Consider the following 14,295-nt stretch of genomic DNA (forward strand, 5'->3'; position numbering starts at 1 on the left):
TAGATAGATAGATGGATAGTGTCTTTTTTACCTTAGTTCCGAATTTGTCTCCTGTAGGGAAAGCAGGAGAGAAAGCAAGACATGTGTGAAGAGGTTGATGGATATCTCCCATGAGATGTACGAGCATTCTCAAGTATAGATTGAGAGATAAGATACTTCCCACCCCAGCAACGTTGTCCTGTCTCTTCTTCTCCTTCTCCTCTACCTCCGCCCTGTCTCCTTTCGTNNGAGGAGGAGGAGGAGGTGACGTTTCAGCAAGGTGCCTAGAGCGAGATGATGGGCGATGCGAAAAATGCCCTTCACGGCTTTCTGTTCTCCTCCTCGTCGGGTGATGTGTCTCTCCTTTTCCTCGCTCCTCGTGTGGTTTGCTTTCTGTCTGGATTGTCGAGGAAGAAAGAGATGAGAAAGATATCAAGTCTTCTTCCTCGTGGGAGTGCGATTGATCTATTCCTTCACGATGGAAGACATTCACTTCTCCTTCTTTATTTTCAGGAGGGCTTTCTTGGAGAAGAGAAGGAGAGAAAGAAGAAGCCCGTGTGGGAAGTTCTTCTTCTTCTTCAAGAGGAGGAGGAGGAGGACGAGACACGACGACAGAAGATTCTTCAAGAAGAGAGGATAAGAAAGGAGACGTCAGAGAGACAGGGGTGTGACAGTATGGATCTTCAAGATTGTCGATGATAGGCGTCGTTGCATTAAGGCCTTCATACGCCAAATCTAAAAGAAAATCTGCGCCTACATTGCAACAAGAGAAGAAGAAGAGAAGAAAGATCAACAAGAATAAAACAGAAGAGGAAGGGCAAGGTAACGATAGGAAAAGAGACAAACCAAAGGAGGAGGGGAAGTCATCGAGACATAGGGGAGTTTACATGACGAATACGATACGTATTTACAGCTAGCTAGAGAAAGAGACGTAGAGACGCCGTGTCTGTGTGATGCAGCAAGGGAAGATCGGAAAATGGAGAGAGACAGACAGGAGAAAACGTATTGACACTAGCAGCCCGGAGATAAGGACTCCATGAAGTGTACGGAGACGACAATTCACACGAGAAGTTGTCATGGAGAATAAAACACATGAAAAGAAAGAAAGAAAGAGTGGAAACATTCCAGTGAGGAGCGGTTTGTGAAGAATCGACAGCATGATCCTTTTTCTCTATTCTTTCCTTACATTCGAAAGATACCTCTTAGGTGAGACGCCAGGAGAAAGAAGAAGAATGAAGACGAGAGAAGAAAGAAAGTCACGGAGTGAGAAGAGGAGGGAAGAAAGAAAACTCCTCGTCATTTTTACATCTAACGTGATGAATGAAGTGCACGTAGTACTATTACTATGTCTACGGAGGTGAGGTAAAAGCGAGACAAGAGAAAGAGATTCCCTTGGACGTAAGCCCCCCAAAGACAGAGAAAGAATAAAGAAAGGAAAGAAACAGAGACCCCAAAGAGCAGTGCGATGACGGGAAATTGCATGCAGACCGTAGATCTCATGACATACATATGCATACAAATATCTACATATAGAGAGAGAGAGAGATAGAGATAGATTCCATGAGGTGTACACCTATGTATGTATATACAGAGATCTCCGAGGGAAGAGGGAGAATCTTCGAGAGTGAGAGAAAGAGATAGAATGAGAGAGAACAGCAAGAAGGAAGAAGGAGAGATGAAGAAAAAGAAGGCAAGGTGTGTGTGTCTCTCTCTGTCTCGTACTTCTTTCGTAGATGGGGAGAAAGGCATCGAGGCCTCGAAGTTCAATACCCGCAGGATTATAAGGAAAGTTAACTCCATGCATGAAGCGAAAGATCTACACAAAAAATAAAAAAAAGAAGGAATGAGATAAAGAAGAGAGACAGAGAAAGAGAGAGAAAGGAAGAGAGTGAAGGGGAGGGAAAAGAGAAAGAGAAGATTAGCTTGGGAGAAGACGAAGCAAATGGATGGACTCACTTTAAGAAAATCGTATCTCATCTCTCGTCCAAAGGAAGGAGGTCCCCTCGCATTCATATCATCTAGCCACACAGCTGATCGCTCTAAAGTAGATTGGCCTACCACCACCACCACAAGAAGAAGAAACAAAGAAAGAAAGGCCCCCGAGACAAAATGAACCAAAAGAAGGCGAAAACGACGGCAAAACAGAAGAAGAAAAAGAAAAGTCCCTGTATCTTTCCCATCTTGATACATTAGGGCGGAGAATCTTCAGCATCGCACAGGCAGAGACCGTCTATCTATCAATCGACCCTTCATCTCTCCCCTTGTAATTCTCCAGCGGAAAAAAGAAGAAATTACATAGAGAAGAGATCTCTCAGATTCCTCTGTCGCTTTCCTTCTTCCTTTCTTTCCCTCTCGTTAGTGAAGACAAATACGACTACTCGGCGGGGAAATGCCATCGCTCAAGGGCTTCTTCCCAAGAGATAAGACAGATGGATCTACAAGGTGACTCGAGGAAGCACATGCCACGTGGTGTGCATACGCACAGACTTGTAAGGTATGAAAAAAGAAACGAAAGACATGCCATTCAAAGACACAGGAAACGTTCTTTGTATCTCTCTCTAGATATATATGTACACACGTTATAGTCTCCTATATCTCTCTCTCCACAGATGTATGTATAGATAGTACTGGTAACTTCTTATGTCTGTCTGAGATTCTCAGGACTATATATGTATATATATATATATGTATATATATGGATATATGTATATACATGCGTAGGATGGAAGAATGGTGAAAAAGAGCAGTAGTTGTGCGGACGCCTGAGATATATACTGGGGAAGTTAGTGGAGAGACAACTCCCTCACTTTGCCATAGCTACGACTACAGGTAGACAGATTTAGGATAGCTAGATAGATAAAGATATATAGATTAAAGATAGATAGATAGATAGAACGCGGAGAAATTCGCATAGATCTGACGAGGTAAGAACGGGAATTGAAGACGTAGCAGAGATCTCTCGTTAGAAAAGCAGAAGAAAAGAGAGAGAGAGAATGACTAATCCATTCTCCTACTCCATGCCTTTATGTTATCTTCCTGTATGATAGGAGCGATAGAGAAAAGCGCTTCTATCAGATAAACTCGTCTTACAAGCAAAGAGAACAGAATCGATCTGTCCGTTTCTTCTTTCGATGAAAGATCTGTCTTCCTTCGTTGTCTTGAGAATTTATCTCTTTGTCTATCTCTATGTGTCTCTAGCTATCTATGTATGTGTCTCTTTGTTGATCTTACTTGGGTATTGGCCCCGCCATAGACCAAGAATGTAATCCACCTTGACTTGCGCAAGTAGACTCATGTGTCTCCTTGCGATAGATGCTATGATCATATGAGGCTGCAGAGATAAAGATGAGATAAAAGAAGAAGCAAAAAGTCACAGGGAAAGATCAAACATGATCCACCGCTGCATTACCGTCTTATCTTTCACGTATCTCCTCCTATTCTTCCTCCGCAATCTACTTGTACTTCTGTAGAGTCAGGATGGACGATAGAACAACTCTCGCTGCGTGCACCGCTTATCGGAGAAGACCTCTATGAATCTTGAGCTAAGATTCCTCTACCACTATTACCTACTATCTGCGTGTAAACACTCGATACTTTCCGGGGTGTATATACACCCCGAGGGACATAAGGCTAACTACCTAACTGCGGTTTTCTTGGTATTCCTGTAGCATGAAGAGGGCGACCAGAGACGGAGCAGGGAAGAGGTCTGACGAATGGCGAGGAAGAAGAAAGGGTGGAATCCCATGCAGAGAGAAGCTACATGGTACCCATAGAAATCTTCTTTTTCCTGTGTCTCCTTTCTGAACTAGTGCCCGGCTATCTTTTCTATCCCGAGACGAAAGAAAAGACACAGGTATAAAGACGTCTACAAACAAGTTGTTGGCGAAGCTGGCGGAGAGAGAGAGAGAGGGACAGAGAGGGACTGAGAGACACATTGGATGAATACAGGCATGTAGCCCGCAGTTACGAAAGAAGACCGTGAGACACGAACAGAGCAGGGCGGAAAAAACTAAGGGGACGCGGCTGAATCTTCTTCACGTACATCGGAGCTACCCATGCAGATAGATAAATACATGCTTGTAGACATGAAAGGACGTCGGAAGCCAGCTGTGTGTCTATACAGATGTGTAAGGAGATACAGCTGGATGTGGAGGAAGAAGCAGATGAGCAATATATATCTGGGATGAGGAGAGAGGGAGATTCCACGGAAGTGAATCCAAAGGAAGTAAAGAGCTGAAGGAGAGTTCTTTCCTTTCTGTGCCTCCTTTGCATCGACACTCCCGGACAGAATGTTGAAGAAGGGACACTCCGGTGAAACGACGACGATAACTTTTCCATATAAACAACCTTGCCGAAGCAGACCGGAAAAAAACTGAGAAGAACCGGACAATCTTACCTGAGAGTGCCAAGCATGCGCAAAGTTTAACAAAAGGAGCCCTCCCGCAAGCAGCAGGAGACAGTGGAAACGAGGGATCGTCGCCATTGTTGCTTGGCTGGTGGTGGTAGAGAGACGCCAACGAAATTTTTGTATCAACTTGGCCCTAGCCGACTACGTTGAGGCACCGCCGCCGACACTCAACACTTGGGAGAACGGGGAAGTGTCGTAGCCAGGAGGGTCGGCGACAGGGAAGTAAAAAATTTGATCCAGGTCTGGGGATGCTTGAAAATGAAGTCACGCCTACAGAAAGCCCAGAATGAGAGAGCAATTCTCCGGTAAGGGACACGTTTGACCCGCGCCTGCAGTCGCTCGAAGACCACAGCCTGGTACAGTGTAGGATTCAACCTGATGGAAAAACTAACAAAACCCCTGAGACTGAAGAGATCGTCCTGGTGAAAAGGATGCGTGTCCCAGTGATAACACGGCCGGACAGGGGGTGACGTTCTTGTCGATAAAAATGAGGATCCTTTCCACCGTCGGCTCCCGGTGCGAGCGCTTTGACCGGTACATGCGGGACTGTTTACCTCCCCGGGGGAGGCGCGGTCCTGAACATGCTAAGGTGCCGCCGAGTTCTACTACACTCGACTACGGCCATGAAGTTCCCCGACGAGTGATGAGGAAGTTCAAGCCACTCTTGCCTCGAAAACGAAAAGCATTCCCTGCCACCGGGATGGCCGGGATCAACCTGCCGCTGAAACTCCGGGCTTGTAGTGGGAGACGGTATGTAGTTTCGGGTTTGAGATACTCAAGGAACGTGTCAAGAGAAGAGGACGCTTCTCTAACTCCCCGAGTTTCTTGGGACAAATCCAGAACTTCAGAAGGAATCAGCGCCCTGGCGGAGCCTCAAGTTGTACCGGGCCTGAAAGGCGAGGTGACCCTGTTAAAAGAGACCAGAGAGGAAGCTCGACACGTCGAGCGTAGACGCGAGGGCACGTTGGGGTGGAAAAAGAGTTTTCTCCCGAGCCGGCGTCGCATCGGCGACAGCCACGACAACTTCCTTATCACTGAAAAGAGAAGTGCTTGTCTTCTGTGGCGTTGGGGCGACGCCTAGGTCTATTGGGATAAGGGCCGTAAACGTACCAGGAAATGTTCCATGGTGAGCTGCACCCGACAGAGCTATTTACTCTGCCTGGTGTTCGTTGTGTAGGGGAGTCCGTAATCGAGAAAAACGAGTAGGGCTTTCTGGCGTCGCGAGAGTTATTACCACAAATAGTTGAGGTGGATAAGCCGATGAAGTCCGTTCCCCGGCACTAAGACTTTCTTCAGCTGCTTTAGTATGCTTCCTGAGGTTCCTGTCGACCCGCGCCGGGCGACACCCTGGAGTTCGATAAAGCTCCCCCAACCCAGGCGTCCACTTCAATACACGAATAAGGACAAATGTGCTTCTAAACTCCTATTGCGGGGCGCAATTAGCAGCGGGCAACCTAAACACCGCAGGAGCAACCGGGACAGGATCAGGACACACGCGTTCAACGATCTTCTGTTTGGATGTTTTTTGCGTATCCTTGTGTGGTCGTTACTACGTCGGGGCTATGAGATGCACAGCTGTGGTTTCCTTGCTGCTAACGGACGTAACTGCGAAGGTTGCTGACTGTCTCAGTGTGACGACCACGCGGCCTCTGACACGCTGACCCTTCGCTGCAGCCGGGAGATGGACGGGTTAGCGGGAGGATGCGATAGCACAGCAGACCCAACACAAGCACAGCTGGGATAAGCCTGGGTAGTAAACCCATCAGTATTTTCTTGAGGGGGCCTTGGCGGCACGTCGTCTGTCCGCGGGGCCGTATGGTGTCTCTTGCCACATACTCATAGGCGTGCAATATAGGGAGCCGGGGCTTGCGGCACCGCGGAGTCCCTGCAAGAAATTGACTTGCGCCGTTTGTACCTGGATGTTCCTAACTTTTTAGACCGGTCGCCGCAAGATAAAATCTCGTCCTCCTGATACGAAACCCGAGGACGCAGGCCTCACTGGTGGTGACGAAATGTGCGACGCTCCACTGCCGTCCAGATATGAGCTAGGGTTTGCTAGTCGGATGCGAGGACTACCTGATGACAGTTTACATCATACACGCAGACACGTGTTCCCACCCCAGGAGCTCCACTTGAAAAGGATCCGGCCTTCATATGTTGACCGTGCTGTCAACATTGATTGACAAGTCCGTCAACTCCTTGTCCTGACGAGTGAGACGTGCAGCCCACTTTCTCAATCACTGAACGCTGCATGAAGCTGCATGCTCTCGGTCTAGTCTGAAGTATGCTTGACAATGAAACAGAGCCAAAGACCGCAGGCACGCCGGACAAGAAAAACCTAGTATGGTTCTTCCGCCAACTGTAGCGGGCCTTAGGCTGCACGTACCAAACGAGAATTGCTTTCTTTACGTAGGACAGGCCGAAAGCATCCCTTCGCTTTTACAATACAAGATCACTGTCTCGAATGGGTACTCCCCGTGCCACACACCTACACGCTGAAAGCCAAGGCGGGTAAGAAGAACATGGACGGCACGAACGCCGCTACTAGACAAAAATATACAAGAGAAACAGTTATTTTCTGCAGCTTCAGAAAAACACTGGGGCCCCACTTCACTTCGGAGTACGCGAATCTCAACCCGATTCAGCTGTTTGTAGATCTCGAGGAATGACGAAAGGAATGAAGTCAGTTGTATAGGGGACGTGTCAGTCGATGTCCTGTATGCGTTTTGTAGCTCCCTCAGTAGGTCACACAGCTCCACCGACAACACGTGGGCTGCATCACAATTGCAACAGAGTTCTTCTGAAGCGATATGCATCTCGCAAGTCCTGTTGCAGTTTTCCGGTTCCTCGGAATTGACGGCGGTCTTTCCCCACAATGAAGAGGTGGAGTCTTTGCTCGCCTTCACAGCCGCGTCGTCTTCCTTGACGACTGATGTACACGGCTCAGTGGTGACCCCGACAGTTTCAGCGCTATCATCGCGTAAGTTCTTTCCCTGAATACGTGCTGCTCCCACACCGACCGTGCGACCGTATGGTGTGGAATACTGAATGAGTTCCTCTTTCTTACACTTGTCTTCCTCTCCGTTGTAATCTACCCCCGCTATTCTTAATGTCCGACGTGCGGAGGCCCCAGACGGGGTAGCGAAAGCCCTTTCATCACTGGCTTGCCCCCCGCCTTCATGACCTTCACCCCTGGTCGTGGAAGATTTTACAGGATACCCAGGGTCGTGGTTTGTCTGTGGCAGCAGATCTAACTCCAAGGAGTTCCAGCACGGCTTCATCGTATCCTCTCTGGCAGTCGCATCTACATATAGTCTCAGCACGGACAGGGGTGGCCTGAACTTTTCCGGTAGGATGTGTAGCAGCAGGACGAATGACGGTCGGCACAAACCAGACACCTGGACACTGCCTACCGTCGAAAAAGACTGAATGCCTTCTTTACTACTACTACTACTTGGACCTATTTCGGTGGGAAATGCGCAATGCACCGCTATTCCTTGGAGTTTCTCCCTCAGGAAACGGTCGATACACATCGAAACAAGCAGAGCCAAATCGTCACATTCGTCATCGCGTGCTAGCCCGGGGGGCTCTAGCATACTTGGTCCCTCCACGGAATTCTTGTCTCTACTCTTCACATCTCCAAACCTTCTCAAGAACGTTGACGCTGACGGCTTCTCCGTCAAATGCTCTGTGAAAGAGTCCAGGCTACTGGCCTTAGAAAACAGCGCTGCCGGAGGCTTCCCGATTGTCTTCTTCCTCGACTGGCACGCATTCTCTTCCTCTTCTGATTCACCAGAACTTGTGTACTGGGACGCGAACGACGTATCTCCCGATCCAGGGGAATTTGCTGCAGTTAAACGAAATACCCTGTATCTATGGTAAAATGTTCGATGTAGGGTGAAGATACACTGACGAGCCACCGCGGTCCCCTGAAATACGTCTCCTGCACTATTGGAACTGCAGAGCCCGCAAACACCCGCAGTACCATGTATGCCATAGTCTCCTTTCCTATTGCTAGACCCTGGAGCCAAACTATCCGCGTTACATGCGATTTCGCTCTCCCTTCTCGACCTGACTCCCGGACCAAGGCCGGAGCTTGCTCTTGCATAGTAGATTGCCTCGCTGGTGCCTACGTAACGACCAGGAACGACACGCGTCTCCACAGCGGGACCGACAGACTCTCTATCAGCCTTTGCGTGCACGTGAATACCCGCCCTTCTCAAAGCACTCTGGACTGGAGCGAACTGGCCGCCACACTCACGAAGGCTTTCTTCATGATGCTCTACACTTGAATCACCTCCATCGCTGTTCGTCCCAGCGATGCTCCTTGCAACACTGCAGCCATGTATGGAGCTGTCACCTGAAACCTCTACCAGAGGGAGACACACGAGACAGCCTGGTGTGCGCTCGAGCAGGCCTGTGAGATAGTCTAGGGCCCACAGATGCCACCGGAGAAAACAAGACTCCTCTCCAGAGATTCCCCTCCTTCTCAAGAAGTCGAGGGGGGCCCCCACCCGAGCTGTACCTTCTCCTGTCTCAAAGACAACATTCCCATTCGACCGAACAGTCCTCTCCTCTCCTCTGTTCGGTACCAGACGTTCCTGGCAGTTGGCGTTGGTCGGACCCTGGAGAAGATTGTAGCCTGGAGAAGAGCCAGTCCGCTCCGCATCTGGAACGCCAGGCAGTAAGACTTTCAAAGCAGGGAGAAACACCATGCATGAGCTAGGCGAAAAGTCACGTGGAGAGCGCTTTTTGCGCACTCGCCCAGCCCCTTGAAGAGAACCTGATATGTCGGAGGCGCGTTGTCTGACCTGGAAAGGCCTGGATGAATTTAGATGTTGGGAACCGTGAGGAGACACTGTCGCAGCTGCTACCGAGGAAGTGTTCTCCGAGTTGACTGTGCCTTGACGTGACATTGCCACGGGGCTGGAGAAGGGAAAACTACATCGTGTGAACAACTTCCGAAACTCCAGGACCGTGTCAGGGAGAAAAACCGAATCATCTGATGGCAAATCAACCGGGCCCCCACAAGTTCGCCCTTCTGCAGCATCCTTCCGCTCAAAATTACCAATATTACATAGCCCTGCTCTCGTTTCGGAGAGTACTCCTCCTCGCCTACTATTGGGTCCTGCTCCTCCATCACAAGAGACAGCACGGGTGCTCCGACAGTCCCTGCGGTCCCTACGAGGGTAACTTCCCTGAACTGAGGGGAAAGAGCAGGAGGTGGCATTTCTTACTGTAAGGGCCGCACCTTTCAGGCAAACTTGAGGAAGCGGTTTGCGAGCACACTTCCAGCATCCAAGTCGACGCAGTTTGTGCACGTCTAGTTCCGAGCAATCTCCCGGAAAGGATCGCAGGAAATGAGACCGCCAACATGTGTGGGAGACTCCTTCTGCTGGTAGTCTTTGGGCCATCGCCTGTTGTACAGACTCCACACTACGATCGAGGACGGCTGAACGGATCAAGAAAGCGCCACTTGGCTGCTGCGAGATAATTTGACCGTACGAACTGCATGGGGGGAAAGCCCCCCCCTCATAGGGACAAGTTGAAAAGAGAAGATCGCCGTGAAAACGAAGAGAGCATGATGCGCCTGCTGTCCCAAGGAGCGCTTTCACAACTTCCCAGGTGATGCACCCCGCTCCTGAAGCAGGAAAACTACTACATCGTACACTGATTCGCGCCAATGACGGAAGTCGGAGAAAGGAAGGGACTGAACCTGGTGGGTTTGTCGAACAGGTGAATGAAAAGCTGTCCCTACCATTCTCAGCATTTCCTGTGGAACCCCCCGGTGGCAATTGCTCATGAGTGACTGAGCGTTCGCTGCCCCCGTCCTCTTCTCTACATGGAGCCGACGTGTCAGCCGTCATCTTTGTACGACAAACCTCAAGAGAAGGTCCCGGTAAAACGAATCCCATTCCTTTATCATCTGTCGTCGATTCTCTGCCGTCGTGTGTTGTCCTGCTGCTGGTGTATTGACAGCGCTTGTTTGAAGACACGCCTCCAGAGAACGAGCGGGACCCCGGTATACTACAGGGAGCTACACTCCTTAGACAGACATCAGCAACGGATTCGCCGACTAAATTGATCGAGTTACTCTGATCGTTCTTTTCCTGTCCTAGCGAATCAGACGAAGAGGAGAAAGCGGCCACGCGGAACACCGGCTGCTGCATGAAACATTCCTCGTCAATCGATGATAGGCTCGTCGGGCCAACGTGAGGAACCGGAGTGTATCCACCCGCCCCTTCCCCTGAACCTCCCCGGCTATTTCGCCTCCTGTCCTGTGGAACGCGTCGACCGCGTGTCTTAACCCCTTGACGAGAAAACGACCGCTCCGTGGAATGCTGTTTCTCTCGCTCGCGCACTGGAAGTCTACGATTGTCCTCTACCTCGACTTCCGGTGCTTGGCTATTCTCCTCGTTCAACAAACCAAAGCCAGACCCGAAAGAAGAAGAAGAAGTGGTGGTACAGGGGTCTGCCCCACCTTCCAGAGACAGAGGTGGCTGCGCGGAGTAGCTACCCGGAGAAGAGGGATGATTTGAGACAGCAGTCGGGGGGAGATGTGGCTCTTCGAGATGTCTCGCAATGGTGAGAATGAGATGACTGACTTTGGAAAGAATCCAGGGGTCATCTGTATCAATGCTAATCTCTTGAACTGTATCGGTCCAAGGCAGATCTAATTGGACGAGATCTTCACTTTTTTCCTGTCCCTGATGTACACCTTCCAAGAGATCAGTCGCTAGGATAGGATGAGATATCCACTCAGTGACACTGCGCTCTTGGAAGAAACCCCTTGGAGCTACAGACAATTTGAATCGATGTAGCTTTCCTCCCCGCCCAGCGTTAGAAATCAGTCTTTTCACTGTATCGACCCAGGTTGAGGTGGTCGGCATATCCGCCAAAACAATCTGCAGGTCATGGCATTGAGAGTAGGTGCACGTACTTAGTGTCTCAAGCAATCCACTGCACGGCCCCGACACAACAGACAGCCTCTTCAGTGAGCGAAAACATATGACACCTGAAAGCGAATCGGGTGGCCCGGCAAATGCTGGTCCCCCGTCCGCGGTTTCCTGCTTCCCGGTCTCCCCGCCGAATGGAGCAGTAGACTTCCATGCGCGCGGGAATGAGAAGAACCTCGGCGGGTGCCACCGCCCGTCTCCTGTGCAGACCGCGCCACCGAGAGGCTCGTCAGGTGACTTCTCATTCCCGGGGCATGGAGAAGGTGTACTCAAATCGAAGAGAGAGACAGACCCTGGTAGATAAGAAGACAGCCCTCGCGTTCTTGGGGTCTCCGCTGAACATTCCAAGTCTTTGGTATGTCTGTACTGCCCGCGTGCATTTCCCGCGCTGACACGAGTCTGAGAGCGGAGAAATGTCATGAAGTTTTCCTGAGCTTGGCGTTGCTGTCGTGGGGACAGCCAACGGAGACTACTACAGATAGTCACCTCCTGGAGTGTATGAGAATTTCTACGCAGGAGAGAGAGCCACGAAAACAGTGGGACGGCGGCAAAAGCCGACACTCCAACGCGTAGTTCACGTAACGCACCGCCACTAGCAAGGACGGCCATTTTCCACAGCTTGACATTAGCAGTCCTTGCCGCTGCATTCGAGTCCGTCGGAAAACATATCTTTCTCCTTGAGTTGAACACAGCAAGCTCTCCCGGTTTCTTTGAACCAAAGAGAGGAGGAAGGGGCCGTGAGGTATTATCGCACAGAAGTTCTTCATGAGGAGGCCGGAGCGCGGGAGGCTGTTGCGTTGACGAAAAACGAGATTCACAATGAAGCACATGCGAGTTCCGGGAACGCAGCTGGGATGGACTGACAGAGGAACTGGACCTTCGGCCGGCTGACAAGAATCCACGACCGGCATCTGACAATGTCAGGGCTGCATTTCTTTCCTGCGTGCATGACTCTTGTACTCGTGGCGGTCCTATCTCCAGCCGGCCAGGTGGGGAGCCTCTGTTTGGGCTATCGGGCTGGCAGTGCCGATCGTTTGGAAGTACAAGGGCCGGGACCGTCTTTTGGACTCCATGTTGTTGATGAACTGGACGCGAGTGCCCGGACAACAAGAAAGGTTGCCGAATAGTCGCGGGTGAGAACCGAGGATGGATAGCTTCGTGCAAATCAAGAAGCCCCCCTTCACCAAGCTTAGCTCTGTAACACCCCTGACGGTCATATTCTGGCCGGCATGAGATTCTGGGTGAATCATGGAGTTGTCGCTGGACACTAAGAAGCCTTTGGTCAACGTCCGGATTGACACAGAAACAGTCAATGAAAAGCCCAGTGACACACCGCGAGACACGATTGAAGTTGCAAAGGAGTTCTGCGCGGATAGTGGATGACACCAGACAAAGTACCGAGCAGTCACGAAACTCCAGGAAAGACAAAAGGTGGTCGAAGCATAGAGGGTCGAGTTGCTCTAAAGCACCCGTCTCCCGTTCACGGTAACGCGACTGACAAAAACAAGCAAAGGGACTGGTATCAGACCGACACGCGGCATGCACACTCCGAGAAACATGAGCCATCGGCATTCCTGTGTCGGAGTCCTGTGTAGGAAGTCCACGAGGAAAAAAAGAATTTACACCTGCAAGAACAGCGCACTTGCGCTCGACGAGCTGCCAGGAAGCCAACTGCACAAGCAAGCCTCCAAGAGAAACTCTCAGCCCATAGGGCTCGCGTGCCGGTGAAAAAACAAGGCACCTGTTCTACAACGCACCTATCCTTTCGGTTGCGAGGACAGCGATATACCGGAAAGATGTGGCCGCCAACCGGAGGGTTCTTTTCTAATGTCGAGCGCTCGAGGGCATCTACTCTTCTCCATCGCATGCGTGTGGCAAGGGGCGGGAGAGCCCATGCCTGGGAACTCTGACATTTTGTTTGATAGAAGCCCGTTTAACCAGGAGGAGTCTTCGGGTCCCTTCGGGTCCCACTCCTGGCCCACGTCATGTCACTAATCGGGCTTGAGAGGAACTGGTCTGGATGCTGACTTATCCAGATGTGGTTTGTAGTTATGGTCTGGATCTTACGGCCCGACTGCACAAGCGTCGGCGGCCTGGTGGGCCGGTGCCTGCCGTACTCGGGTCAATGAGAGGACACGCAAGCGTACCAATTCTGCACGCCAACTAGGTCCCCAGATCCATGGCGCCTTTTGTGTTCTTGTGCGCAAAGACCTGCCAACTCTTGCACATGAGAACACAAAAGGGGCCATGGATCTGGGGACTTAGTTGCCTGCAGAATTGGTACGCTTGTACGCTTGCGCGTCCTCTCATTGACCCTAGTACGGCCTGCCCCGGCCCCCCACGCAGCGGACGCGTGTGCAGCCGGGCCGTAAGAGCGGACAGCTACTCTAGGCTCGACACTGAGAGCGCTCCCAAAGGTGCCCTAAACGCTGCGGGCCGAGGATTGCCCAGTGGTTAACGAGTTAAAGGAACACGGCCAGCCCAGGAGCCCACCTCGTTGTTGACATAGAAACTCCGATGTGGTTGTTCCAGTGCCACTCTCACTCGTCCCCTCTGTCCAAAACTTTCCCACGCGGTGCGAGACGCGCGCGATCGTGCCGACTCAGTGAGAGAACTGAGTGGAAGTGATACCCCGCAGGGTGACGAGACAACCGGTATGCGAGACTGTTGTATAGGTCTGGGAAGCAGCGGAGATGTCGTAGGCGGCTGTAAGCAGCCAGCTAGAAGTAAAATGTGTGAGGACTCTGCAAAGTCGAGAGCCTTCCCTAACACTGGGGGAATCTGCTCGTACGTATGCCGAGGTGCGTAGAGAATTCTAGGTCACTGGTGGGTGTCTATTCCGTCCATCGCTGAATCGCTGCGACGTGGTGACTCCGGCTTCTCTCGACAGCCTGCTTGTTGACCCGAAAACACAGGAAAGTCCGAGACCTAGGCAGTCATAAGGGGCGAGTA

At 51.0% G+C, this 14,295-nt stretch overlaps 2 protein-coding genes across 2 annotated transcripts in view; both read right to left on the bottom strand.

Annotated features, from left to right (window-relative positions):
• Positions 1-5,508, bottom strand: part of CSUI_002535 (s1 p1 nuclease) — an 11,246-nt gene extending 5,738 nt beyond the window's left edge. The window contains exons 1-5 of the mRNA XM_068062735.1: positions 4,376-5,508; positions 3,211-3,310; positions 1,936-2,033; positions 1,702-1,795; positions 32-732 (exon numbers count right to left, since the gene is read on the bottom strand). Of these exons, the coding sequence (XP_067925290.1) occupies positions 32-732; positions 1,702-1,795; positions 1,936-2,033; positions 3,211-3,310; positions 4,376-4,462 (1,080 nt within the window). The 5' untranslated portion in view covers positions 4,463-5,508. The remainder of the gene's footprint in view (positions 1-31; positions 733-1,701; positions 1,796-1,935; positions 2,034-3,210; positions 3,311-4,375) is intronic.
• A 1,116-nt stretch (positions 5,509-6,624) lies between these two features.
• CSUI_002536 (f-box protein) lies at positions 6,625-14,269 on the bottom strand. Its single transcript, XM_068062736.1, has one exon. The coding sequence runs from the start codon at positions 12,913-12,915 to the stop codon at positions 6,793-6,795; it is 6,123 nt and encodes a 2,040-aa protein (XP_067925291.1). The 5' UTR covers positions 12,916-14,269; the 3' UTR covers positions 6,625-6,792.
• Between the last annotated feature and the right edge of the window lie 26 nt (positions 14,270-14,295).

Source organism: Cystoisospora suis, assembly GCF_002600585.1.
Source record: "Cystoisospora suis strain Wien I chromosome Unknown contig_1061, whole genome shotgun sequence".
Taxonomy (NCBI): domain Eukaryota; phylum Apicomplexa; class Conoidasida; order Eucoccidiorida; family Sarcocystidae; genus Cystoisospora; species Cystoisospora suis.

What these genes read in the sequence shown, in the direction of transcription:
- CSUI_002536 (XM_068062736.1), bottom strand. Translation starts at nt 12,915, where the DNA reads ATGCCGATGGCTCATGTTTCTCGGAGTGTGCATGCCGCGTGTCGGTCT.